At 50.3% G+C, this 24,549-nt stretch overlaps 1 protein-coding gene across 6 annotated transcripts in view; it reads left to right on the top strand.

Moving 5' to 3' along the window:
* FOXA2 (forkhead box A2) overlaps positions 1–24,549 on the top strand; it is a 67,562-nt gene that overhangs the window by 400 nt on the left and 42,613 nt on the right. For 5 of the 6 annotated variants that reach the window (XR_009740308.1, XR_009740311.1, XR_009740309.1 and 2 more), the window contains exon 2: positions 5,610–5,847. Coding sequence is in view for 1 of the 6 variants with exons in the window: in XM_061436398.1 (XP_061292382.1) it covers positions 1,091–2,407 (1,317 nt within the window). In the remaining 5 variants the exon portion in view is untranslated. Of the gene's footprint in view, positions 1–1,090; positions 3,095–5,609; positions 5,848–24,549 lie in introns of those variants that run through there. The other variant, XM_061436398.1, reaches the window with a different exon arrangement.

Raw genomic sequence — 24,549 nt, 5'->3', positions numbered from 1 at the left:
CGGGGAAAGCTGGGTGGCGGCGTCTGCCCTCGGTCCCAACCTCGGGACCGCTTCACTGGCCGGCTCCCGGCCCCCCACCCCACCCCAACACCACCCCCAACACCACCCCAGCCTCTCGGGGCAGCCGCCTTTCCCACCCTCCTTCGACTCAAATGGGTCTCTCTTTTTTTTTATACGACACACTGTTAGCCTTGAGATAATATTAACTTTGTGATCAAATATTGACTTGCGGCGCCTCCAAATCCTCTCCGTGGCCGAGCCACGCACTATCCTAACAGAGTTGTGTTTGGCAGCGCGCGGCTGGGGAGGGGTGGGAGGTCGGCCGGCGAGGGGGTGGGGAGCTGGAGAGGAGAAGGTGGGCAGGAGTCGGGGGCTGGGGTAGAGAAAAAAAGGGTCGAGGACGAGACGACAAAGAGGAAGAAAGTTTGTGGCTGCAGAGCCCAGCCGCGAGCAGTTCAGTTCGCGGTCCCCTTCCCCTCCCGCCACTCAATGTCTCAGGGTGGCCAAAGGCTCCGCGCGGGAACCGCGTCTAGGTTCCCCCGGGGACCAGGATGGGGTCCGGGAGGAAGGCTGAACGGAGAGGACCCTGGGATCGTCTCCGCGGGAGACCGCCCGGCGCCGTGTCCCACAGGTCGCTGGCCAGGGTTGGAGGTGGCTTCCGAGGCAGCGGCGCCTGCTCGGTGTACTGGCTTGAGAGTCGGGGAGATTCTGCAGAGGGGAGATGCATTTGGGGGTGCCTGGCTCAGCGCGCTCCTGGAGACCACTGCTGTAGAATCTGAACCGGGCGCAGGAGGGCTGAGGGGTGACCACGAGCGCAGAGCCGCAGCCCCTGCGCCCCCTCTCCGAGGGCGATCGCGGCGCGCTCCGGGTGACACGGACGCTGGGTCGGGGCCCCGGCCGGGGCCGCGCGAAGGCAGGACTCCCTGGAGGCCTCCCTGGAGGCCTCCCTGGAGGCGGGGGCCTGGGCTGGCCCGATGGCCGGGTGTGGGGCGTGGGGTGTGGGGTGTGGGGCGGGGGTCCGGCCAGGCGGCCGGGAGCTCTCCAGCTGCGGTGCTAATGCTGTGTGCCTCCCTTCGGGCTCTGTTCTCAGGGCTACTCCTCGGTGAGCAACATGAACGCCGGCCTGGGGATGAACGGCATGAACACGTACATGAGCATGTCGGCGGCCGCCATGGGCAGCGGCTCGGGCAACATGAGCGCCGGCTCCATGAACATGTCGTCGTACGTGGGCGCGGGCATGAGCCCGTCCCTGGCCGGCATGTCCCCCGGGGCGGGCGCCATGGCCGGCATGAGCGGCTCGGCCGGGGCGGCCGGCGTGGGGGGCATGGGGCCGCACCTGAGCCCGAGCCTGAGCCCGCTAGGGGGGCAGGCGGCCGGGGCCATGGGCGGCCTGGCGCCCTACGCGAACATGAACTCCATGAGCCCCATGTACGGGCAGGCGGGCCTGAGCCGCGCGCGAGACCCCAAGACGTACCGGCGCAGCTACACGCACGCCAAGCCGCCCTACTCATACATCTCGCTCATCACCATGGCCATCCAGCAGAGCCCCAACAAGATGCTGACGCTGAGCGAGATCTACCAGTGGATTATGGACCTCTTCCCCTTCTACCGGCAGAACCAGCAGCGCTGGCAGAACTCCATCCGCCACTCGCTGTCCTTCAACGACTGCTTCCTCAAGGTGCCCCGCTCGCCCGACAAGCCCGGCAAGGGCTCCTTCTGGACCCTGCACCCCGACTCCGGCAACATGTTCGAGAACGGCTGCTACCTGCGCCGCCAAAAGCGCTTCAAGTGCGAGAAGCAGCTGGCCTTGAAGGAGGCCGCGGGCGCCGCGGGCGGCGGCAAGAAGGCGGCCGCCTCCGCCGGGGCCCAGGCCTCGCAGGGTCCGCTCGGAGAGGCGGCCGCCGGGCCGGCTCCCGAGACTCCGGCGGGCACCGAGTCACCCCACTCAAGCGCCTCCCCGTGCCAGGAGCACAAGCGAGGGGGCCTTGGGGAGCTGAAGGGGACGCCGGCCTCGGCGCTGAGCCCCCCGGAGCCGGCGCCCTCGCCCGGGCAGCAGCAGCAGCAGGCCGCGGCCCACCTGCTGGGCCCTCCGCATCACCCGGGCCTGCCGCCCGAGGCCCACCTGAAGCCGGAGCACCACTACGCCTTCAACCACCCCTTCTCCATCAACAACCTCATGTCGTCAGAGCAGCAGCACCATCACAGCCATCACCACCACCAGCCCCACAAAATGGACCTCAAGGCCTACGAACAGGTGATGCACTATCCCGGCTACGGGTCCCCCATGCCGGGAAGCCTGGCCATGGGCCCGGTCACGAACAAAGCGGGCCTGGATGCCTCGCCCCTGGCCGCAGACACCTCCTACTACCAGGGGGTGTACTCCCGGCCCATTATGAACTCCTCGTAAGAAGACAGCGGCGACCGGGCTAGCCCGGGACCCAGATGGGAGAGACAGGAAGTGGCGTGGAGACTCTGAGGAAGGGCTGCTGGAAAGGTGCAAGGGAGAAGGACCCTTCACACCCTGCCCTGCCCCCCCACAGAGGTCTCCCCTCACCCTCTGCAGTCCTTCCCTCCCTCACGTGGGCCACACTGATGTCTACCATCCTATATAAGGAGGGAAAAAGAAAAAGCTAAACAGTTTTTAAAAAAGAAGAAAAGCCTCAGTTTCCACTACTGTGTAGACGCCTGCTTCTCTAAGAACCTGCCAATTCTTGACTTTTTGTTGTTGTGGTTCCTCTTCATTGCTGTCGTTGCAGGGAAGTCTTACTTTATTAAAAAAAAAAGAAAAAGAAAAAAACACAAACTTTTGTGAGTGACTCAGTGTAAAACTATGTAGTTTTAACAGAAAACAAGAGTTGTACTATTGTTTTAAAAAGAGGAAAAAAAAAATAATGTAAGGGACTGTTGTAAATGCCCAAGAAAAGAAAAGAAAAAAGCATTCGCATTCTTGATACGGTGAAATCCAGGTCTCAAGTCTGACTAATTTATGGTTTCTGCGTGCTTTATTTATGGCTTATAAATGTGTGTTCTGACTGCAAGGACCAGAGTTCCACAAATCTATATTAAAGTGTTATTGCCAGTTTTTTGCTTTGAATCTTCAAGATTTTTTTTCCTTTGCCTGATTTAAAAAAATAAACATATCTGGGATATGTTTTAAAATTGAGGGAGGGAGACCCTGACTGGTTGCAGGTTTCATTTTATTTGGAGGGCGATGGTTGCTGCTTTATCAACATTTTATTGTCAACATTTCAGACAAACTTAGAGTTGAATGAATTTTACAGTAAACAGACACACACCCATTGCTCAGATCCTATAGTTCTCAGCTCAGTATACTTGTTATACTGGATGTCTGACCCATCTATCCACACCTCCATCAGTCTACTTATGTTCCTAGATGCATTTCAGAGTAAATTTCAGACTTCAGTACACTTCACCCTAAATACTCCAGCAAGAACATCATTAATGGAACTCAACATTGTTCAAGGTGACTTTTTGAATTTTGAGTTTAACTTTACACAAAATGAAACTCAAAGATCCCAGGTGAACCATTCTGGGGGTTATGGGGTTGATGCAGGTTCATCTCCAAAGCCTGGCAAAAACCACACTCCATATCCATATTTTCCAGCTGGGCCATGTGAAGGTGAAATGTTGTTGACATCTCTTGCACACTGGGCCTGGTTTCTCTTGGAGGAAAAAAAAAAAATCCTGGATTTCGTGTGTGTGTGTGTGTGTGTGTGTGTGTGTGTGTGTTTGCTGTATTCCCAATCCTGGGCCTACCTTCACAGTGAGTCCAGATTGGACTTGCAAATTCCTGGTGCAGCCCTTTTCCTTTTTGTCATTGCCTCTCTCTTCACCTTTTCCTGGAATTGGGACTCTACCTGCATTTGACAACAACAGGCTTCTGTTTACGATCCACCACCACCCCATCCCACCCTCTACCTTCACTTAGATGTTCTGCACAACCTTGGTAGAACTCGCTGCAGCCCAGAGGTAGTGAGGCTTCTGGAATCATGCATTTGAGCATTTGGTCTGGAGAAACAAAGGACTTTCTCCTGGAAGTGATTTTAAAAGGGATCTTGGAGTTCTGATGGAAATCTTTAAAATAGGTATATTGGGGAATGAGGCAGAGGTAAGAGGGTGTCCGGCATGTCTGGCCAGGTGCCCCCTGCCAAAGGTTGGATTCCAGTGGTCTGCAGGTTTGCGCCCTACCCTCCAAACTCCTGGGACCTTGCCAAGTGACCTGTTAGGCCAGGTTAGCAAGCCAGGATTACAGGGCCAAGGAGATGAGTGGGTATGCTGTGATCCTTAAAGGAAAACCCCAAAGCATAAAGGAAGACCCAGAATAAATTCTTACAAATCACACTGCCTCCTTTCAAAAATAGCCTAGCAGGAGTAAAATCAGGGCCAATAAGAGCGGAAACCTCAGAGGCCGAATGGGGGTTGTGTGGGCAGAGTGGGCTCTGCTTTGGTTTTGCCAGAGGCACCTGCTGGCCTGCCAGCTGGCCAGGCTAGGGCAGGAGCCAGTGGGCTCTAGGGGCCCCCAGAGACTTGGGATCATCCAGGGCAGAGCTAGCTTGCATACGGTGAAAATTTCTGGAGTGAGAGGCCAAAACTTTAGCCCTTGGGTTTCTAAGCCCAAGCTCCCCTGTCCGGACTAGATCTTTGGGCTTCTTGACCACCCAAACTTGAAGTGTCCCTGGCAGTTGCCTGAAGCCTGGACACCGCCTGTCAGATCGCCCTCTGCCACCTCGCGGGATCTCTCTGCCCCTCAAACCCTGGCCTTCCCAGGCGCTTGAGGGGGGTTTGTACTCGCCTCCGCCTCCCGCCTCCAAATCCCTTTTTAACATGCCACATTGTCCCGAAGAACACAAGGAAGAGAAATTGGGGAGGGGGAGGGGGAGGAGAGGGGATGGTGGAGGGGTAGGCGATCCGGAGGCCGCAGCCAGCAATCAGGGCCGTCTCTCCCCCTGGCAGGGACACACATGTCGTGAGCCCAGCCTGAAATGTGTTTCATTATCACATAAAAGGCTCCTGCGGCGAAGGAGCCGAGAGGCAGGGCCGGGGGCAGAGTGCGGGACAATGAGGGCTGAAAGCGCTGCCCTAACCTGCTATGTTTCCTATCGCACGCCCATTGTGCGAGGGTCGTTTTAAACTACTTAGCGCGCCCCCCTCCACTGATCCCGGCCGATAAGATATAGTTCTGTAGGAATACTTAAAAAGGATGTCGGGGAGCAGGCCGCTCCGGAGGCTTTTCGGCGCATCCTGAGTCTTTCGGCCCTACCCTCTCGCCCCAGCCCCTACTCCCGCCAAGGCCCCCAGCTTAACTGGCGCTCACACTGCCCTCCGCCCGCGTCCCCCAACTCTGCGTAGTAGGGTGCAGCGTCTCTTTTTCCCTCCCTCTCCCTCTCTTTTTCTTCCTTTTCTGCGCGCGGGTTTAAGCAACCGTGATCTGTGAATAAACAGTCAGTAAACAACCGAAAAAAATATTCTAGATCCGAATTCCAGGAGGGTAAACTTTCCAGGCCACGTCACACTTCAGCAAATTTGCACAGATATTATATTGCCCCCCTCCTTTATTATTCTTTCTTTCTTTCTTTTTTTTTTTGCAGGATCCCATTGTACTTAACTGAATTTTATAACGCTGATCGATATCTTGGTAAAATATTCATTTTTAAACTAGCGGGCAGTGAAATCTTTGCTTTGTGTGCTAAAGTCAACAGTCGCTCGGTTTGAGCTCAAATAAATGCGGGGATGCCTCGGCTCGGAGCAGTCGGCCGCCTCCCTCCGCGCTCTGGACGCTCTGCTGCCGCCGCCAGTCCGTCCACCCGCCCGCCCGCCACACCGCAGGTAGGGAGTGCGCCCCCCACTGCCGTCCGCGCGCCTCCCCGCCCCCAGCCAGACCCTAGCCCTACCCGGGGCTCCGAGGCCTGAGGGGCGGGGAAGGAGGGAGAAGCCAAGCCGGAGAGAATCCGGGGTTGGGGAGGTGGCCTTATCGCGGGGAATTCTGAGGATGCTAGGTGTTGGGGGACCCAGAGTGAACCTGGGTCCTGCGCACAGCTGGAAAGTTTGGCGGGGGCCCGAAGCGCCGGGAAGCCACCGCAGGCTCCCGCAGCCTCTCTGGGCCGGGGATTCGATCCGAGGGCCTCCTGTCGCCCTGGGACAGTCGGGGAGGCGGGGGTGGGAGCCGGCCTGGGCCTCAGAAGCTGGGGTGGGGGCGGCGGGAGATGGCGCGCTGGTCCTGGGAGGCTGCAGAGCGAGGCCCGAGCGTGGGTTCCAGGGACGCGGAGGCCCAGCGGCGATGGGGGCCCCGCCGTCCGGGAGCCGAGGAGGGGCAGCGCCTTTCCCAGCGGCTCGGGAAGCCCGGGTTCTCGCCGTGAGCGCGCAGAGCCGCAGAAAGGTCCGGGAGCCTCGGGGCCACTAGCCGGTTCCAGGAGGGAAATGCTGAACCCGGCCGCGGGGCGGTTCCTCGACCACTGCCCTCCCCTCCGCGCTGGCCCTGGACACCGGGTTTGGAGGGATCAGACAGACGGTGTCGCCCCCTGTCCCTTCCCCGGGCCTCTGATGGCGCCGGGTCACCGCGCCCGGCATCTGTCCCGCCTACGGGAAAGCGCCCGCTCGGAAAACTAGCGGCTCCGAGGCTGCCAGTTGACACAGCAAGACCCTCGACTTTGGAGAACGGGGTAGAAAAGGTGTCTTTCCCCTGGGGTCTACCAGGTGCTCCTCCCCACTCCAAATCTGCATTCTGCCTGGGGGTTTGCTTTCTAGGGCTGGGTGTCTGGCTTGTTGGAGGCTCGCGCCGGCTCGATCAGTTTGGTATTTCGCCAGGACGTAGATCTCGCTAGGTCTCGGACCACCGAAATTACCCGCCACCATAGCTGGAAAGTTTCTTCCCTTCCCACCGCAGTCACACATATCTCAAACCCAAAAGGCCAGAAATCGGTCTTGAAAATTGGCAGGGTCAGTTCTGTGGACACCTCCCTGTGTAGGGAGCCTGGGCGCCCTCCACCTCCTTCCCCCGTCCCCGCGGGGTGGCGTGCGCCTTTGTCCACCGCGCCCAAGGCCGGCTGCGGTGCGCGCCTGCCCTGCCGTGATCCCAGCCCAGCTTCGGTTCGCGTGGCTGGTTATCTTCCCTGAACGAGACGGCTCGCCTGCGGGACACACGCGCGGCTAATCGTTTTTAAATAATTAATGCCTCCCCGTTCCGCTGGTAATGCGCGGCCTCGAATCCGTCAATTACTTGTCATTAGACGCTGTCGCCCCACGTCTTTCCCCGGGCCTCTGATGGCGCCGGGTCACCGCGCCCGGCCCACTCCACGGCCGAAGAAAAAAGGTGCCTGGGCTCTGAGAGCCGGTGCGGAGTAGCCGCGGCCCTTAATTCAGTGTTTTGAAAGAAAGACCCTCGCTGAAGAGATGTAATCTTCCAAATGGCCAATTTAAACGCCTGATGTTTATCGCCTGCCTTCTCCCGGCTTTATACAGAGAAGCCCGTCGTCAGTGCTTTGGAGGCCTTTTAATGTGGGGAGGCGTGGGGCAGGGAGAGGCTAGAGAAAAAGCTCAGTGGTGGGGGAGGGGGGGAGGGGTGAGTAAGGAGAGGGTGTGTTTGCTCAACAAGGTACCTGGAGGTACCTCGGGGTAACTGGTTTTCTCTGGGACAGCACACCCTTCTGAGATCGGGGCTCTGCAGATCCTCTCCACTTGGAGCCGGGATCTTCTGAACTGTGTTGTCCAGAACTCTCCAGAGAACGTGGCAGGGCCTCTGGGGGTGGGAATGTCCCCTTTGTGCTAGGAGGGAGGAGGAAAAATCTGAGCAAGCAAACCACCCCCGCCATGGACCTAACCTAACTGTGGCCAGTGTCTGCAGACTTACAGGCACTGAATCCCACCCAATAGAAGAGACTCCCTCATACCAACCCCTCTGAGAGCCACCAACCCCACAGAAGAGCAAGATTTCAGACTCTAGAAGCCTCTGTCCGGCCAGAGACCCAGTGGACACCAGCCTAGGCTATAGCACCATGGCAACCCAGGCCGCCCAATGGCTGGTGTAGCGAAATTACACAAACAAAAACAAGAAAAAACTCTCCCAAAGTTTGCTACTCCGTTTAATTACTTATCAGTTGCTTCCTTTCCCCATCAAATGTTCTTTTTGTAGTAAACAGATATCTGAGGATCTCAGGCCCTTTTGGAGTGAAAACAATACAGTGAGTCCACAGCAACCCCTACCCCCCCGGGGCCCACCACCCCTTGACTGGAAAGCCAGCTGGCTTTCCACTTTACTGAGGTCAGCCCACAGCTTTCTTACGGCCACTACTCCCAGGACTTGGTTTCCTCTGAGAAGAGGAGAAAAGAGAATGTGGGCTGGAGGGAAAGATCCTGAGGAGGGTGGGAGAAACTATTTTAACATGGATGGGGGAAAAGGCCAGTTGGCATGGGCCTGTGTGTCCGGCCACCCAACCCACCCATCTCCGTGGGTCCTTGGCTGCTCCTGAGACCATATCTTTTCTCTGGGCAGGCACAAGAATTGGGATTTTTTTTTTTTTTTTTTTTTTGAGAAATTCCTTTTCAATGAGATGCACTGGATATGGGCAGTGTGTTACAGGCACCTCCGGAGACAAGCAAACAAAAACTGCTGGGAGTCAATGGTGCCCCCAGTGGTGCTCAGTGGGGTCCCCAGTTCAGTGGGGTCCCCAGCTCCTGGTGGGCTGCTCCTCCCTTACACAAAACTCCCAGGGAGCGTGCTGCCCCTGGCACTCCAGGGGCTGCCTTGGAAGCCTAAATCCTAGGGCATCTTCCGCATTCTGTTCACAGCCTTCCTGCTCTCTCTCTCATCCTTTCTCTCCTTTCTTCTTTAAAACAATCGTATGTGTCCCCCCCTCGCCCCCTCCCGCCATTGTATTTGTTGATGACCTAACACGCTCACACCAAAAGCCACACACAGAAAACCAACAACGTGGGATGGGAGGGGAGACCAATTATGAGTGAGGCTAACAAGCGGGGAACACCCAAGTTGAGGCCGGCTGTCTCCTGGGAGACTGATGGAGGCTTATTTTACAAGCTGTCATTCCTCCCTGGTCCCTATTGCCAGACTGGAAGTGATTCCTATTCTCCCTTCCCCCAGCCCCTGCACCCTTGGGGTTTGTTCCAGAGTCTTTGTTCATCCTCTGCAGAAGGTGCTGAGGACACAGGATGGTGTCACAAGCACATCTGCACAGCAGTGTCCTCAGGTTTTTACCTTAGTGGCTGATCCTCAGAGCTCCGTGCTCACTGCTAACAAAACACTGGTCAGATGTCCCTGTTACACATGTCCCCCCATCCCCGCCAGGTTCCCATGAGAAGGCATCGACTCACTCTTTACACACACCTCTTTCTCAAAAAAAGGTGGGCAATGTCACTGCCAGATAACACAACTGATAGTCTTGGTGCTGGAAAAAAAGTGACACAAATTAAGCTGCATTCATTTATATAAAACTAGAGGTTCTCACATCTCATTAGGGCAAGTGCCTGTGTTGAAACACTCTTTAAGCTGCTTGGAGGCTCTGATAGTCCCTGCTATGCCAGGATGCCGTGCCAGCAAGGCCATATTGACTGAACTTAAATATGTCAAACGAACTGAGAGGGAAAACTTGTGCATCATAAAGATAGGTGCGTGAGGGGGAAATACTGGGTATGATGTAGATGAAAACTTTGGAATCAGAACTGTTTGCTGGTTTTTAGTTCTACTTGCTTAAGTGGTTCCACTTCTGCTCACTTATATGGTTGAGGACTAGATTTTCTTCCTAGGCAAAACAGCATTTCCATGGTTTCACTTCTTGGGGAAAAAAGGTAAAACGCAGGTTTCAAGAACAAGTAGGAACATTTTTGGACCGAGGTTGCTCATGACCCCAGCAAATCAAAATAAGGGGCATGTGGGTGAATTTCAACTTGCTGCTAAGTCGATTCAGTCGTGTCTGACTCTGTGCGACCCCATGGACTGCAGCCTACCAGGCTTCTCTGTCCATGGGATTCTCCAGGCAAGAACACTGGAATGGGTTGCCATTTCCTTCTCCAATGCATGAAAGTGGAAAGTGAAAGTGAAGTCGCTCAGTCGTGTCTGACTCTTAGCGACCCCATGGACTGCAGCCTACCAGGCTCTTCCGTCCATGGGATTTTCAACTTATTTCATTAGAAATATGGCCTCAATTCATCATCCCATTTGTTTTCACAAAGCAGATGTAGTTATATAATGGATTTTCTTGAAATGTTGGCTCACATAAAGAAAAGCATGCAACTCTTAATCTGAAGACTTGAGTGTTCAGAGCGCCTTCCTGGAAAATAGAGAACAACCTTGGGAAGTGTTTGACGGAGAGAACTTGGGAGGAGCTAAGGTGTGAAGTGGGAGCTAGGGGCTGGGGAGGGCAGATGACGAAGGAATGACATTTTCTGGGGAGGACCAGGGTAGATTGTTGGCCAGGACAGGACCTGGGTCACAGGCAGTTGTGTGTAGAAGCCAGAGGCTTCTTTAGCAGAGAGATCAAAATGCCAACCTGTGCACTTTGCTAGAAAGGAGATGACCCTCCACTTGAGCTTTCTGCTCACCTTACCTTCTAAAGCCCAGCCTAAGAAATTTAAAATAAAGGACACCAATTTCACTATGTATCTTCTATTCAGTCTGCAATTCTGAGCTACGTGAAACTGAGCTGTTTACACACAGAAAGAAGTTGCAACTTCAACAACTTGCTAGCAGAGAAAATCTACCGTCTACCCAAAAAAGATGAGTGCATTTTGGGGCAAAATCTTCTACCATCTTAGTGTTTCTCTCATTCCTGCCCCAGCCCCTCTCCCTCTTTCTTGATCATGACTATACTCCATCCACCATCTCTGAGTGGGGTCCCCTTCTGTACCATGCACCAAGCTAGGTGTCTTCAATGAACATGACCTCATTTAAGACCAGCAGCTGTCAGAATTTATGGGTGATGGGCCCAGGCAGAGAGAAATTAGAGAAAGAGCTCCAATTTCACAGTTCAGCATTGAATCCAAGCCTTTTACCTCTGTGTTCTTTCAACTTTTCATGGTTTCATGTGATCTGGGCGCAAAACTCTCTGATTCTAATGCAATAGGAGGTCTGCTTTCACTAGGACCCCCAGGTTTTCAAAGTGAGTTACTGATGGTAAGCAAGGAGGGGGTTGGGGAAGGAGCCCCCAGTGTTAGAAGAAGGCTGGAAAGACACAAGAAGATCTCAAGGAGAACAGGCTTGGGCACTTCTTGGAAGGATGGCAGAGACCCTCCCAGCGCTGTCCTAGAAAGGGTCTCCTTTTCTTTCTTGGAGTTAGAATTCCCATGCGCCATGGACCCAAAGCTGACCAGAGGATCAGTCAGGCCTGGACCATGACTCCTCCCCATTCAAGCTTTGGGGGCCACAGGCTAAGGCTGGAAGGGAGAGGAAGGGCAGAGAATTGGCAGCTAGATGACTCTTCCAGTGGGAGTAGGAGAGAAAAATGCCAGAGAAGAGGAAAATGTCAGGGGCAGAAACAATGGCTTGCATATAGACTTAAACCATCCACAGACAAGGCATCACCTGTCAGTTCTACTCCTTACCAGGGATCTTGATCAGGGGCCTCTGACCTCCCTCTGACCTGCACCTGGTGGCCCAACAGCCCAGGTGACAGCACAGCTGGAATGTACACTCTGACCACAGCTGGGCCCTTGCACACCCTTACTCCAATGCAGCTGTGCAGGCAGCTGTGCCCTGCCCCCACAGCCGCCTCCCCCAACGGCATACAAATGCAGATCTGGTAAACACCTGCCACTAGGTTTGGCCCAGAATGGGATGCTGGAGGAGAGGGTGGAGGGGGGGTGGGTGGAAGGGGTACTGGCCTGCTTCGATCCCAGAAGGAGACCGGGACCCCACCTCAGTAAGCCTGCAGTCTGGGGGCAGAGTGCCACCCCAGTGGAGCTGCACACAAGCAAACGGGTGTGCAAGCCAAGGATGGCTGCTGCCTGCTTGCCCCAGGCCCTCCTGGCCTGGAGGTCTCCTTTTCTTTTCTACTTACTGGAAGATAAGTTCCCAGACTGTTTTAAGTGGGGTGGGACTTCCTGCAGATGGGGCCCCTCCCCATTGGGGATTCCAGGGGAGGTTCTGGACAACTGAGTCCTAAGACCCGCTCTGCACCCAATGATGTCTTGGATGTGGGGATGACCAGCCCTTGGAAATAATTAGAGTTCTGGATTAAACCAGTCTCCCCACTGCAAACTGATAATGGAGGCATTAGACTGAGATGGGGAGAAGGGCAGAGTCACCATGGTCAGACCAGGCGCAGGCCAGCCCAGGCACCTAGCCTTCTAGACAGGAGGAGGAGAATGGAAACTTGGAATCTGTGGGGGCGAGCTAGGGGCGGGGGTCTGATCTGCATTTTATCCTCCTCCACTTTAATCACCACTCCCCTCCAACCAGCCGAGTTTGCCAATTAAAGGCCAATCTCTCTTGATTTCTTTGCTTTAGAAGGACATTTCGATTCACCCAGGCAGACAATTAAATCCCCTTCTCGCCTTGCCCTTCCCAGAGCTCAGAACAAGATGCCTCCGTATCTCTTGCCAGCATCGAGCCACGGGAAGGAGTTGATCTCAGGTGCTAACCTGCAGTTATCAGGATGCCAGACTCATTTAGGGGGCTCAGCTCTGGAACCTGAGACGATCCCTTCATTGATCCTGGAAATCGCTCTTTAGATTTTGCCCTTGCTCAGTAAACAACTAAAAGTTACTGCAGGATTTCTCCCTTGCATTTAACAGAATCTCTCTCTCTCTCTCTCTCTCTCTCTCTCTCTTTCTCACACATACACACACACACACACACACACACACACACACACACACACAGTCCACCACCCCCACCCCGCCCCGCGTTAGGCTCCTGCTCTTATTAATCATGAAGGGACAGAGAGACCACAGTCTTTATCTGTGCATGCTCAGTTGCTTAGTCGTGTCCGACTCTTTGTGACCCCCATGGACTGTAGCTCGCCAGGCCCCTCTGTCCATGGGATTCTCCAGGCAAGAATACTGGAGTGGGTTGCCACTCCCTTCTCTAGGGGTCTTCCTGACTCAGGGATTGAACCTGCATCTCCCGAGTCTCCTGTGTCTCCTGCATTGGCAGGCAATTTCTTTACCACTGGAGCACCCTCAGCTATCCTCCCTAAAGCAGTTGGGTCTTTCAGGGGGTGCTACTCCTTCCTCTGAGAACTAACGGCTCCCCCAAAGGACACAGCTTCCCATGTTCCTACGTCTGTAGCGAAAGCTCCCTACTGAGACTTGGGCTCCCTCTCCTCCCAGCCTCCCCCCACCTGCCCCCCCCACCTCCCCCCCCCCAAGATCTACTTCTCAGAACCTCCCTAGGCCTTCCTCCTTTCCCCCTCCCACCCCAGGACAGCCAAGCCTCCTCCATCTCTGGCTGCTCAGACACAGCTGAACATTTGGGGGTGAGGGGGCAATTGCTGTCCACTACGCCTGACAGCTGCTTCTAGATCGCCTGCCTGCCTTACTCTTTGGGGGTAAAAGCAAATGAAATTGGCAAACTTACTCTGATGATCAATGCTTTTAGGTTCTTAGCAAGATCCCCGTTTCCTCCTGCATTAGGACTAGAGAAAGAAAAAGAGGTTCCTATTGCCCGTAGTTTGCCATCCTCTGAGCGGACCGTGTGTTTTAGCTGACTCCCCGTCATGAGCTCTTTTCTAGGAGGAGGTTTGCATGGCTGTCATCTGTGGACATCGAACTCCACCATCTATTTGTGTAAGATAAACAGAAAGACATAATTGCCAGTCACCCACAATACGGAGGATTAGGATGAATCCTAAACAATGATCATTTAAAATTCAATAATTGTTGAAAAAAATTAAAAGTCAAATGATAAAGGTCAGTTTTCCTGAAGGATTTAGGTGCAGTAAGCCTTCTATGATGATGATGTTTTTAAAAAATTAAGGAACTTTCTTTTACAAAGTCAATACTATCTCAAAAGACATTCCTTTCTCGTTTGCTTAAACCCCTTTCGTACGATAAAAGGAGTATTTTGCCAAGGAGATCGGCACGATACTGTTTGCCAAAATCAGCCAGCCTCAAGCAAAGAAATTTCTGAACATCTCACCACTGTAATCAGTGAATCTATTCTTTCCAAGATGCCCAAACTCTAATATCTTATAATTGTTTAAAGTCACTAATATAGTCCATGAGCTCTTCAGTTAAAAAAAAAATCTTACAAAATAAGACAGACATTCAAATCTGTAAAATTTTAGGATTTAAAATAGAAATAGTGATTCAGAGTAATGACCATTAACCAAATTATACACACACACACACACACACACACACATATAATATATATTCCTTAAATGAGGAATTGTTCCTGAGAGTGCTATTTTGTTATATAAATACCCCTGGACCGACCAATTAAGTATGTCGTTTCTTTGCTACTTACCTCTTGTGCCACAGTTTCATGAAGGAATATAAAATGCACTGGACTTGTGATAGATTTACTATGTGCCAATCTAGCTGTATATTTGATGATGCTCAACTATCTTTTACAAGATGCACGGTGGACGATGTGTCCGAGGATTACTGTCCACCTGTGTTAGCCTTTGGTGTAGCTGTTTGCACACAGCTCCGAGCGTCTGGCCCCAAGGTTACTAACAGTGGCATTTTGTTAAATATCAGCTTTGATATAACTAAAGCTAATTAACCAATTTCATGACATATTTTTCTCTAAATTTTATGTTTGATAAAATAGCTCAAAGCTGCTAATTAAACTTCTTGCAAAGACTATCTCTTTGTATTTCTCAGTGTTCGTCTTTCTAGCGACAAAATTTACACTGAAAGTATTTCTGGAGGAAGTAAATATATTGATCATTTTTTGATTAGTTAAAACTACTAATAAAATATTTTTAAATGTTTCTAGGTAAAATTAGAGTAGATTCTATGTAGAATAAGAACCTGTTTGCTTTGCCTCCTTCCTTTGGGCCATGTTTGTGTTGCTCTCCCTACACCTGCAGAGCTCTTCAGCTATAGGTCACGCTTCTGGTGCCCAGAGGAAGCCGAGATATTTCGGAAAATAATTCAGGAAAAACCCGCAGATATTATTGGGACCGGGTGTCACCTCCCCTGGCATTCTGAGACAAGCAACATTGTGTTTGGTGCAGGGGGGCGAAAAAACACGACCTAACAGTGTTTACCTGTGTATTCAGCCATGAAATTGAATATTATCGAAGTTGAAAAAATGCAAATTAAATTAAAACCAGGGAAAATTGTCTTTGGAATTACAGCCGCCCGGAGCCCCCAAGTGTTTGCTTAAATTGAAGCGTTTAGAAAATGAAAAACCTCTAAATTGACCCCTCTGCTCCCCCCACCCCAAGAAGGAAATGTATTCCTTACTTCGACTTTTAATTCAACTACAAAGATACGGAGGCTCCGACACCCATTATTCGCCCGAAGCAGCAGTCACGCTGAAATCAAGAACTTTTTCTTTAAAATGAAGTGTCTTGCTTTACCTAAGCGTTACTAACGTCGGACCGCTTCAGAAACCCAGCGGCCCCGCGGTCCTCATTCCTCTGGGAACCGCAGTCTCTGAAACGGCCTCCTGCTCCCCGTTAGCAGCCTGGACCCTCTGCCAAGGCCAGGCAGCCGCCCCCTTCCAGGGTCCTCGCATCCTGGGGCGCGCATCCGAGCCGGGCCTCCCCGCGCGGCCAAGAGCCCGCGGCGGAGATGAGCGCAGAAGTGCGAGGTGCAGGGCAGGAGGGTCCGCCTAGCCCCGCTCGGCGCTCACTTGGCCAGCACAGGACTTCGCAGCGTCTTGGTCTGGGAGCCCGAAAAAGGGAAGCGCCAGATAGATATTATTTCTTGGAAAAAAAAAAAAAAAAAGCAACAGGCAGACGGGTGGTCCTTCTTGCCTTTACCAGGTCCTTTACCCCACGCACTGGAAGGGTCAACCTCACCCTCAGGCGCCCAGGCGCCCCGGCGCCCCCGGGGAGGGGTCCGCCCTCACCACGCTCTGCTACGGGAGAAGCGGGAAGCAGGGCAGGGGCCCCGCAGGTGCGCAGGGCGCAGCGATGGGCGGGAGACCGCAGGGCGCGCGGCGGGACGCGCGGGTGGAGCGGCCCAGAGCTCTGCGAGCCCCGGGGGTGCTTAAGGGTGCGAGCTGGTCCCCGGCGGCCACGCCCACCGGCCCGAACTGGGATCGTGGGGGTCGCAGGGAACGTTTTGTGGAGGGGATGTGCTGGCGCGGCTCGGGAACAGCTTTCCCCTCGGTCGGTGACCTCAGAGGACGCGCTGCCTCTGGTTCGACCCCATCCATTGGACTCCAGCCCGGGAGCCCGGTGCCAGGCCCCCAGAGGCCCGTGCGTGTTTTCTCTCCCTTGGGGAGGGAGGGAGGTTGGTGGCCCCGGCGTCGTTCGGTCCCCACTCCTGGCCTCTTCCTGACACCCTGCAGACTGAGGGGTAGCCCCGGTTCCAGAAACGCAGTGGCTGCCGTACAGATCCCCAGGCGCGGGCTGGGGAGCCGCGGACGCCGGTTTATATGTGAAACCTTCCCCTGTATTTCCTTTCCAGGGACCCCTGGATCCAGACCAGCTCAACTACGGCTATGAAAACAGACCCGTGTCCCCCAGAATTTTTAACCCGTCCTTAAGGTGTGGTCGTGCCCTGGCCACTCGGGACCGTATATCCAAGGAGAGTTGTGGGGGACCAGTTTGTGTTTGTCATTTTCAAAACCAAGCGGAGGAAACGGCGGCCAATTAAAATGACATATTTTTATTTGCCTCGCACGTTGTCAGTGATTTGTCCCCGGGGATCCACAATTTTCCCAAGCCTGTTAACGGGTGACGATGAATGAGTGCCTCGTGTAATTTAATTTTCCTGTCACACTAAATAGAGCTACATTGTAAACCTTAGATCTACTCTTACTGATAGGATCGCCTTGTTTTGCCATTTGCACCATAAAGACCCCCAAAAGGGACACTGTATTGTGACCTCTACTCTTGAATTATTCAAGAACTTAATGACATTTTCCATTTTAAAAAGGGGAACTAATTGCCATTGATGTAAAGCATGTGACCTTCTCTGGGTGCCCAGTATGAGAATGTAGCCATCTGTATTCGAACCCCAGAGCTGGGAAACTGCAGGATGCTGGCAAAATAGGAGAAAGATGTGAACAGAAATGAGCTTCAGATGGACACTGGATTCAAACATATTGTTCAGTTTCACCCCAAACCATGACTTAGACTTCTGCAAAATCCTCTCATCTAACGTAAAATTTGTATTAAAAAAGCCTATCAACTCAGGCCTGGTTTTGGGGCACGACATGACTTTTTAGCTACAACAGGAACATTAAAAATTGTAAAATCCACTAGTCCTTCATTAATGTTAAATTACTTTGTGTGATATCGAGCAAAATATATAATCATCTACTGCCCTGCTCCCTTTCTTTCTTTTCACAATGAAACTCGCAACTGTAAAGAAATTGAACCTTGGTATTTGCTATTTGAAAATCAGTCTTGAGTTTCTAGGAAAGCCAGCGCTGAAATTCTTCAGTATCAGAATTCTCACTTTTCAAATTACTTGAAAATGGAGGCTCAACTTTCCTCAAAGTAAAAAGAGTTCCGGTGTATTCCCTACTGGTCTTTCACTCTTTCCCCAGCCCCCAGGGGAAAGAAAAGTGAGAGAAAATGAGAGAAAACTTCTACCAATGTTGTCTGGCTTCCAAAATTCACAGATGAGTGTATGAAGATGATCTGATGGTTTTCCTGATTCATCTAAGTCCACTGCCAGCATTAACTGTGATAAAGTCTCAGTGGGTTGGGAAGTAAAATCCTTTCCCAGGTTGGGCTACAGATATTTCTTTGGAACTTTTTAAAGTGATGCCTGAGACAAGGAACTGTCATTTCTGCATCGAGTGGGCAGTTCTTTTTAAAATGACACTGAATAGACAGAACTCTGGTTTCACGGAGACTAAATATCCTTTGCCTGAGGCTGCAAATCCACATCTTTCTCTTGTAACATCACTGGAAAAGAATATGAGGTGCATTTGAACATTTAACTTGGTTCTAATGAAGCTCATGTTATGTCAACAAGCTGGACCTGGATGGAATCGCTGCTGGGGCCAGCCAGAAGTCAGGATAGAATGCCCAGCCCTTCATCTGTACAGGGGTGTGTGTGCTTAGGCTCTGAGTAGTGTCCGCCTCCTTGAGACACCATGGACTGTAGCCTGACAGGCTCCTCTGTCCGTGAGATTCTCCAGACAAGAACACTGGAGTGGGTTGTCGTGCCCTCCTCTGTACAGGAGTGGTAAGTGTTGTTTTAAAGGAGTTTGTTATAAGGCTGTTGTTGCCCAAATCATATAATAGAGCAACTGTTTTTGTATTTCTTTAAAAGAAACCTGATTCCTTCCTTTCCTTGGTATCATGCTTTCTTTGTGTACAACATGGCAGAAAAAAATTGAATAAGGATACATAGTTCTTATTGTCAGATAATAAGGACATACTTAAGAAATATGTTTGAAACCATCACAATATTATAATTATCTTCCAATTAAAAATAAAATTAAATTTAAGAAAAGAAAACATTTCAAGTCAAGAAAAGTTGGCACACATATAGAGTGTCAATCCATCTTCTTGAATATTTCCTATGATTAAGGCAACACTTTCTGGGTCAGATGTTAATTTATTTATAGAGATTTTTCATCTGGTTCTTCACATTTAAAAATGTTTCCAACAACTTGCTGTAGACTATGAGACACACAAGAAATTATACATGTCTCTTTAGCATTGTGTAGTGTCATAATCCAGTAATTTTTTTCACAATGACAGTAGGCACTAGAAAATTTCATTCATTTTTCAAACTGTCACCATGGATAACTTATAGTTATTTTTCTTCTCATTTCAAAAAGCAACCCTCTTGCTCTGGGACCACTTGAAGTGCATTTTAAGTGCTGTGGAAAAGTTTGCGGCATCTTTAGAGCATGGCAGAGCCCTCTCTCCTGGCTTCATTTTTGGGTCTCACCGCCTTCTGAATGGATTTCTGTGTTGACAATTCATAGAGCCTGGAGGAGGGGTTCTATCTTGATTGCACTCAAATGGAAGGTGCTACAGGGGTATGCAAGAGATTCTGATTCAGGGCCATGCTTCATCCAGTTCCCATCATCAGTTTTCCCCTGCCCTCCAAAACAGAAGGCAGGAAGAAGGAAGAAAGAAAACAAAACACAACATTGAAACATATTCCCATTTGGCCATTCTTGAAAAGGTAAGTACCTCATCCACAGGGCAGGATGCCATTGTAGTGTTTCATCTGGAAATGGGCTCTTTATTTCTCCATCAAGCCTGGTGGGAAGGGCTGCACCGGGCCTTTGCCTTTGTGTCTGTTGGTTTGGGTGGAGTTCAAGAGATAACCAAGAGATCACTTTGGTTCTTTGTCAAGATGCTGTTGGCTCACTGAAAGGAAAGAATGAGACAACTATTGAGGGGCAAAGTGATTTAATTTAGGATTCCTAGGCAGATAAATACAATCAGGCCAGCTTGCACTTTTTCACATATAATGTCTTCAGTTTCCTAGGTTCCAGAGGGGTTGAGCAGCAGCTGGGGGCTGGGGGCTCATCCTCCTCTGTTAACTGACCCCCAAGAAGACCAAGAGGGGCATGTGTTCACCCTCTGCCTAAATTGTTACATCCTTCATCTCCTTTACATATTTTAACTGCTTGATATATGGGTTTTTTCTTTTTTTAATGTCAGCACTAGAGACATTTGATGCTAACATCTGGCGTCAAACATTTGACATTGACATTTGACGCTGACATCTGGTTCTGTTTATCTGAATGTGTCCACCCAAATACATTTACTGGACTTCTGATTGTCCATTTTTCTTTCTTGGGGAATGACATCAAACCAGGATACCACTGACACGATGACTACAAATACCTTTGGAAAAACTCAGTTTCTTCTCTCTAGCCAATACTTGTTTCAAAAACAGCGGCTGCAGCTTGGATTTGGGTCAGGACCCTGCTTATGCTGGGAGACAGTTATGCAGGATGGGTAAATGTGCCTTTTGGTGTAGAAACATCCTGCTGTTTATGTCCTCTTTCTTCTGGGAGGTTGTTGGGGGTGGGGGCTACAAAACTCCTACAGGACTTTTCACCTGGTGGATGAAGCTCACATGTTACCAGTATAGCTTCTCCAGTATGCAGATTAAATGTGTGGATCATGGAATAATTAAACAGTGGACAAAACATGTCTTGAGTTCATGGAGGCTGAATACTCTGGACATAAAAGCCATCAACTTCGTAATGAAAATATAGGGACTTTTCAAAATAGGCCATCAGGATGCGGTTTACTTTTCAAACGAGATTCTAATGACAGCCTAACCCTCTTTGACTGTATTCTTCTGTTTTCTGTAGATTTGCTTATTCACAGGTACTGGGACAAAAAGATGGGCTGGAGGGAGGATGCTTGTGCTCCTAAGAGGCCCACATGCCTGAAAGCACACAAGCTTCTCCTGGTGCTGAACTCCGACCTTCACAGGAGAGTTCCTAAAAGTGCATAACCCTGCCGTCAGCCTGCTCCTGGGGACCTTACCCCACAGTTCCCCATGAGGGTCTGGGGAGTGAGGTGGGTTCTGGACGTGAATATGAGCTCTCGGCACAAGGGAAGCGATGCATGAAAATCACAATTTGCAGACTTGGGCCAAACTACCAGACCAACAACCGCCAGAACTAGTCAGCACCAAGATACGAAAACATAAAACATTAAAGTTGCCCAAATAGACGCTTAACCTCCCCAAAGTTACTAAAGCTTCTGATGAATGAAGAACGATGAGCAGCAAGTTGTCTAAGTCCTTGGCTGAAGGCATCATTACTTCTCAATGACCAGATAAAGTCCACGAGCTCAGAGTGATTGTTTGGGGGAAAAAGTGGTTCAGGACCCATGCCTCGTGGGTTTCCTCGCTGGCCAATAAAGCATGGGCAATTGGCCACTGCCTCACAGAAGGGACAAGAGTGGCCAGCCTGGAAACAAGCCCCGTGAACTTCCCCCAGGGGGGTGCTTGTGCCCCAAGGAGCCCAGAACCTGATGGGCACATGCCTGGATGCCTCTGCCATCTGCCCAGCACGGCACACACTTGCAGTGCTGATGAGGATGCATCCCCAGAGGGAGGGACTGGCCATGACCCAAGGGAGGCCAGTGTGGACAGGGCTGTATTGCCCTTAGCTCCATTTCTAGGTTTTAGGGTAAAGAAAGTCCCCCCCACAAAAAAAGGATGGAACTCAACTTCTTTTTTGAAGACTGAGGGTCCCTCACAAGCTTCAGGGGGGTTTTCTAACAGTGTTATTTTTTCAATGTGCTTTGTCTCTGTGGAGAGGCTTCAGAAGGCCCTTGAAGTCCTTAGCCTTAAATCCGTGTTAATAGGGGAAGTCTCTCCTCTCTCTCTCTCTCTTTTTTTTTTTTTTTTTGGTGGTGGGGCAGTTTGGCTGGGAGCAGCGCTGACCCAGCCGGCACTCGGGTAGACCCGCTATCATTGACAGGGCACTTATTAACCAGCGCTCATTTGCAGGATCAATATTTCCAGCAAAAGAGTCCACACTGCAGATACACCACTATGTCTCAGTTTTTTTTCCTTGACAGACGATTTATTTTATAAATACATATGCTGGAGAAGAAAAGGCTGTCCGAAGGACTGTGTCTTTTATCTCTGGGATATGCAAAGCACATTTATTTTCAGCTTTTATCTCCGGAATTGTATGCTGATCCCATACATATAGATTGATTTTGTTCAGGTAGATAATGAAAAGTCAAGTGGAAAATTACACAATGGCACTCGCGATCCTGGTCTTATATCGGTATATAAATTGGTTTATTATTTCATTCTATTAAAGAGGCTTTTTTTTTTTTATTTGGTACCAGGAAAACTTCAAAATACATCAAGTTGTCAGCATCACTGAATTTTCTTTTGGGGGAGGAAGAGAAGAGGGGGCAGGGGGAGATAATTTCTCTGACTGCTTCTGTTAATTGTATGGGCTAAATGAGCTTGTACTGGGCCACTTCGAAGTCGCTCATGCAGTTTCTGTAACTCTGGCAGCTTCCTGGGGCCAGGACAAAGATAACCATCACACATATCTTGATACACAGGTGGATATTTTTTCACTCCAGGCATTTCTAAATTTTGTCACAATGACAGGAAAAGAGGCAAGCCACTCTACCACTGGCTGCGCCACCACCCCCAGCACCAAGAGGCCAGGGGGGAGAAGGTGGCAGCCGGATAAAGGCTACCACCAAGGGACAGCTTGGAGCCAGAATCCTGAAGGAAGCATTATTAATAAACATCTCTTGGACATTTGGTAGCCCGTGGAGCCTGCTCCAGCTTAAAGCAATTAATTCAGGACACTGACATAAACTCTCCAGGTCTTTGACAGCTTGGAGCCGAAATAAAAATGCTAGTTCTCCGGGGAAGAGAAGGGGATGGCTAGCTCTTTTCTGGACTGTTTGCTTATAGGCCCAGAGAGCAACCTTCCTTGCCGAATGAAATGCAAGGGCACAAACAATGTACCAGGGAGAGAATAGGAGATGGGAATGAACAGTTTGAACTATTTGCTCAGCAGAAGGGCACCACAATGCGGGGCTGGTGGCTTTCCCATGCAGCCACCATCCCTTCTTTGCAGTCTTTTGTTGTCTCTTGGCTCCTTTGGCCAGATAAGAGCACAGCTGCAGCCTTGCAGCTAAGTAAGGCTGCACTCATCCCCCTAAATCTCGGGGTGTCTTTACTGTAACGGGTGAGGCGTGGCTGTCTTTTCTTTCACAGAGGACAGTGAGGGAGGGAAGGGCAGAATGGAGCGGGGGACTGTGACATGCCCAGTGTCCGAATTCCTGAGTTTTTTCTTTCTTTCTGAAATCCAAGCTGTGATCAGGCAGGATCTTTGTGGAGTATTTCAATGGAAGGGTTCAGTGACTTGTATTGGTTGCCAAGCCAAAATGTTGCCTTTGGGGGAACGAAAGGGGAGGAGGTGAGTGTGTAAAACAGGGAAGGGGAGGGGGGTAAAATTTTTGATTTAAACACTCACATTCTTACAGCTGCTGAAAAGAAGGGGAAGTTTTGAATTAGCCATTTTGAAATTGTTCAATGATGATTTCGTCACTTCTGAAAATCATTTTGGACTCCTCCTTTCCACACTTAATCTTTTCAGAGTCCTAGTGAATAGAGGTTGCCATAAGCAGAAAGAGAACAGGATGAGCTGGTGATGGGACATAAAACATGTTTGCAATTTCTGTAAATTACTCCTTTAATCCAAGTAAATGTCTCCTAAGATATGATTGAAATGTTCTTTCCCATTTGCTCTTTTAAAGTCAGAGCCTATTTTAAATACCATAAGAGAAAGTAGACGTGATAATAATATAAAAATAAACATAAAGTATGACTTACATTAGGTTGGTTTTAAAGTTAAGATCTGCCCCATCAGTGTGTTCAAACTCAGTGGGTTTTGCCACAAACGCTGGTTTGGGAACTGGGCGACAAGGCTGCATTCTATTCTAATAAGGTTTATTTAGCTTGAAAGGCTTTGTAAGGTGAAAAGGCAAAAAGTGTAACCCCAAAGAAAATTAATAGTTTACTAAAATTGCACAAAATGCCAGACCAGAAAGCCACTTGCAGGAAATATGAAGTTTCAATCCTGTGTGTGTGTGTGTGTGTTTCACACTGACAAAACCGGTAGGAAAAAACCCTGCTGTGGATTTTTCCTGCTGGATTGTCAGAAGGGAAGGCCATGAAACCAAAGGCTGTCCATCGAGACGCAGCTCCCAAAGACCGACCTCACAGGTGGCCCCGCAGGAAACAGAGCACCTGTGTCTAGCCGGGGTCCCTCGCTTCAGCCCCACGGCCATGGCCAGGGCCACGCGGGATAGAGTGACCCTGCCCACCCACATACTCAGCGACTGCCCACTTTACTCAGGATTTGCTGTGGGAGGCCTTTGTCCAGTAGAGCTGCGAAGTAGTTTTAACACCAAGGAGATCAAATTTAGTGAAAAGGGTTTGTGTGTAGATGTGTGTGTGTGTGTGTTCCAGCCTGTGTGCAATGCAGGGAAAGGGGATGGACAACAGGCATGTGTTCTTTTAGGTATTTGCATGTTTGATGGCCCCAGCAATAGACGAAAAAAAATAATCTTGTAACATATGTCGTTTTTGGTATGACTTTGTATAAACATGTATGTGTGAATGACAGTCTTTTTTGTTTAAGGACTATAATAAAAATATCAAATCTGAGTTGTTTTTTATTTCTTTTGCAAGTACAAATTTTAAAATTTTGTATTTAGGACAGAAATCACACCCCATGTTTAAAGGAACAAATATATTGTTCTCTCCTGGTTAAGTGCTTAGACTAAATGTATACCATCTTTCTGAAAACTGAGGCCAGGGTGGAAACGGCAGTCTCCTGGGAGAATATGTTTTGTTTCTCTAACTCTTGCTATAAAGAAAAACTAGTCCAGGGAATTTTTTTCCAGAATGGCATGTTAAGAGTGATCTGAAAATTATGTTGAATCTTTGTTCCACAAAGATTCAACACAG

Source organism: Bos javanicus, chromosome 13 (assembly GCF_032452875.1).
Source record: "Bos javanicus breed banteng chromosome 13, ARS-OSU_banteng_1.0, whole genome shotgun sequence".
NCBI classification, from domain to species: Eukaryota; Metazoa; Chordata; class Mammalia; order Artiodactyla; family Bovidae; genus Bos; species Bos javanicus.
This window is presented reverse-complemented; position numbering and strand designations above follow the sequence as displayed.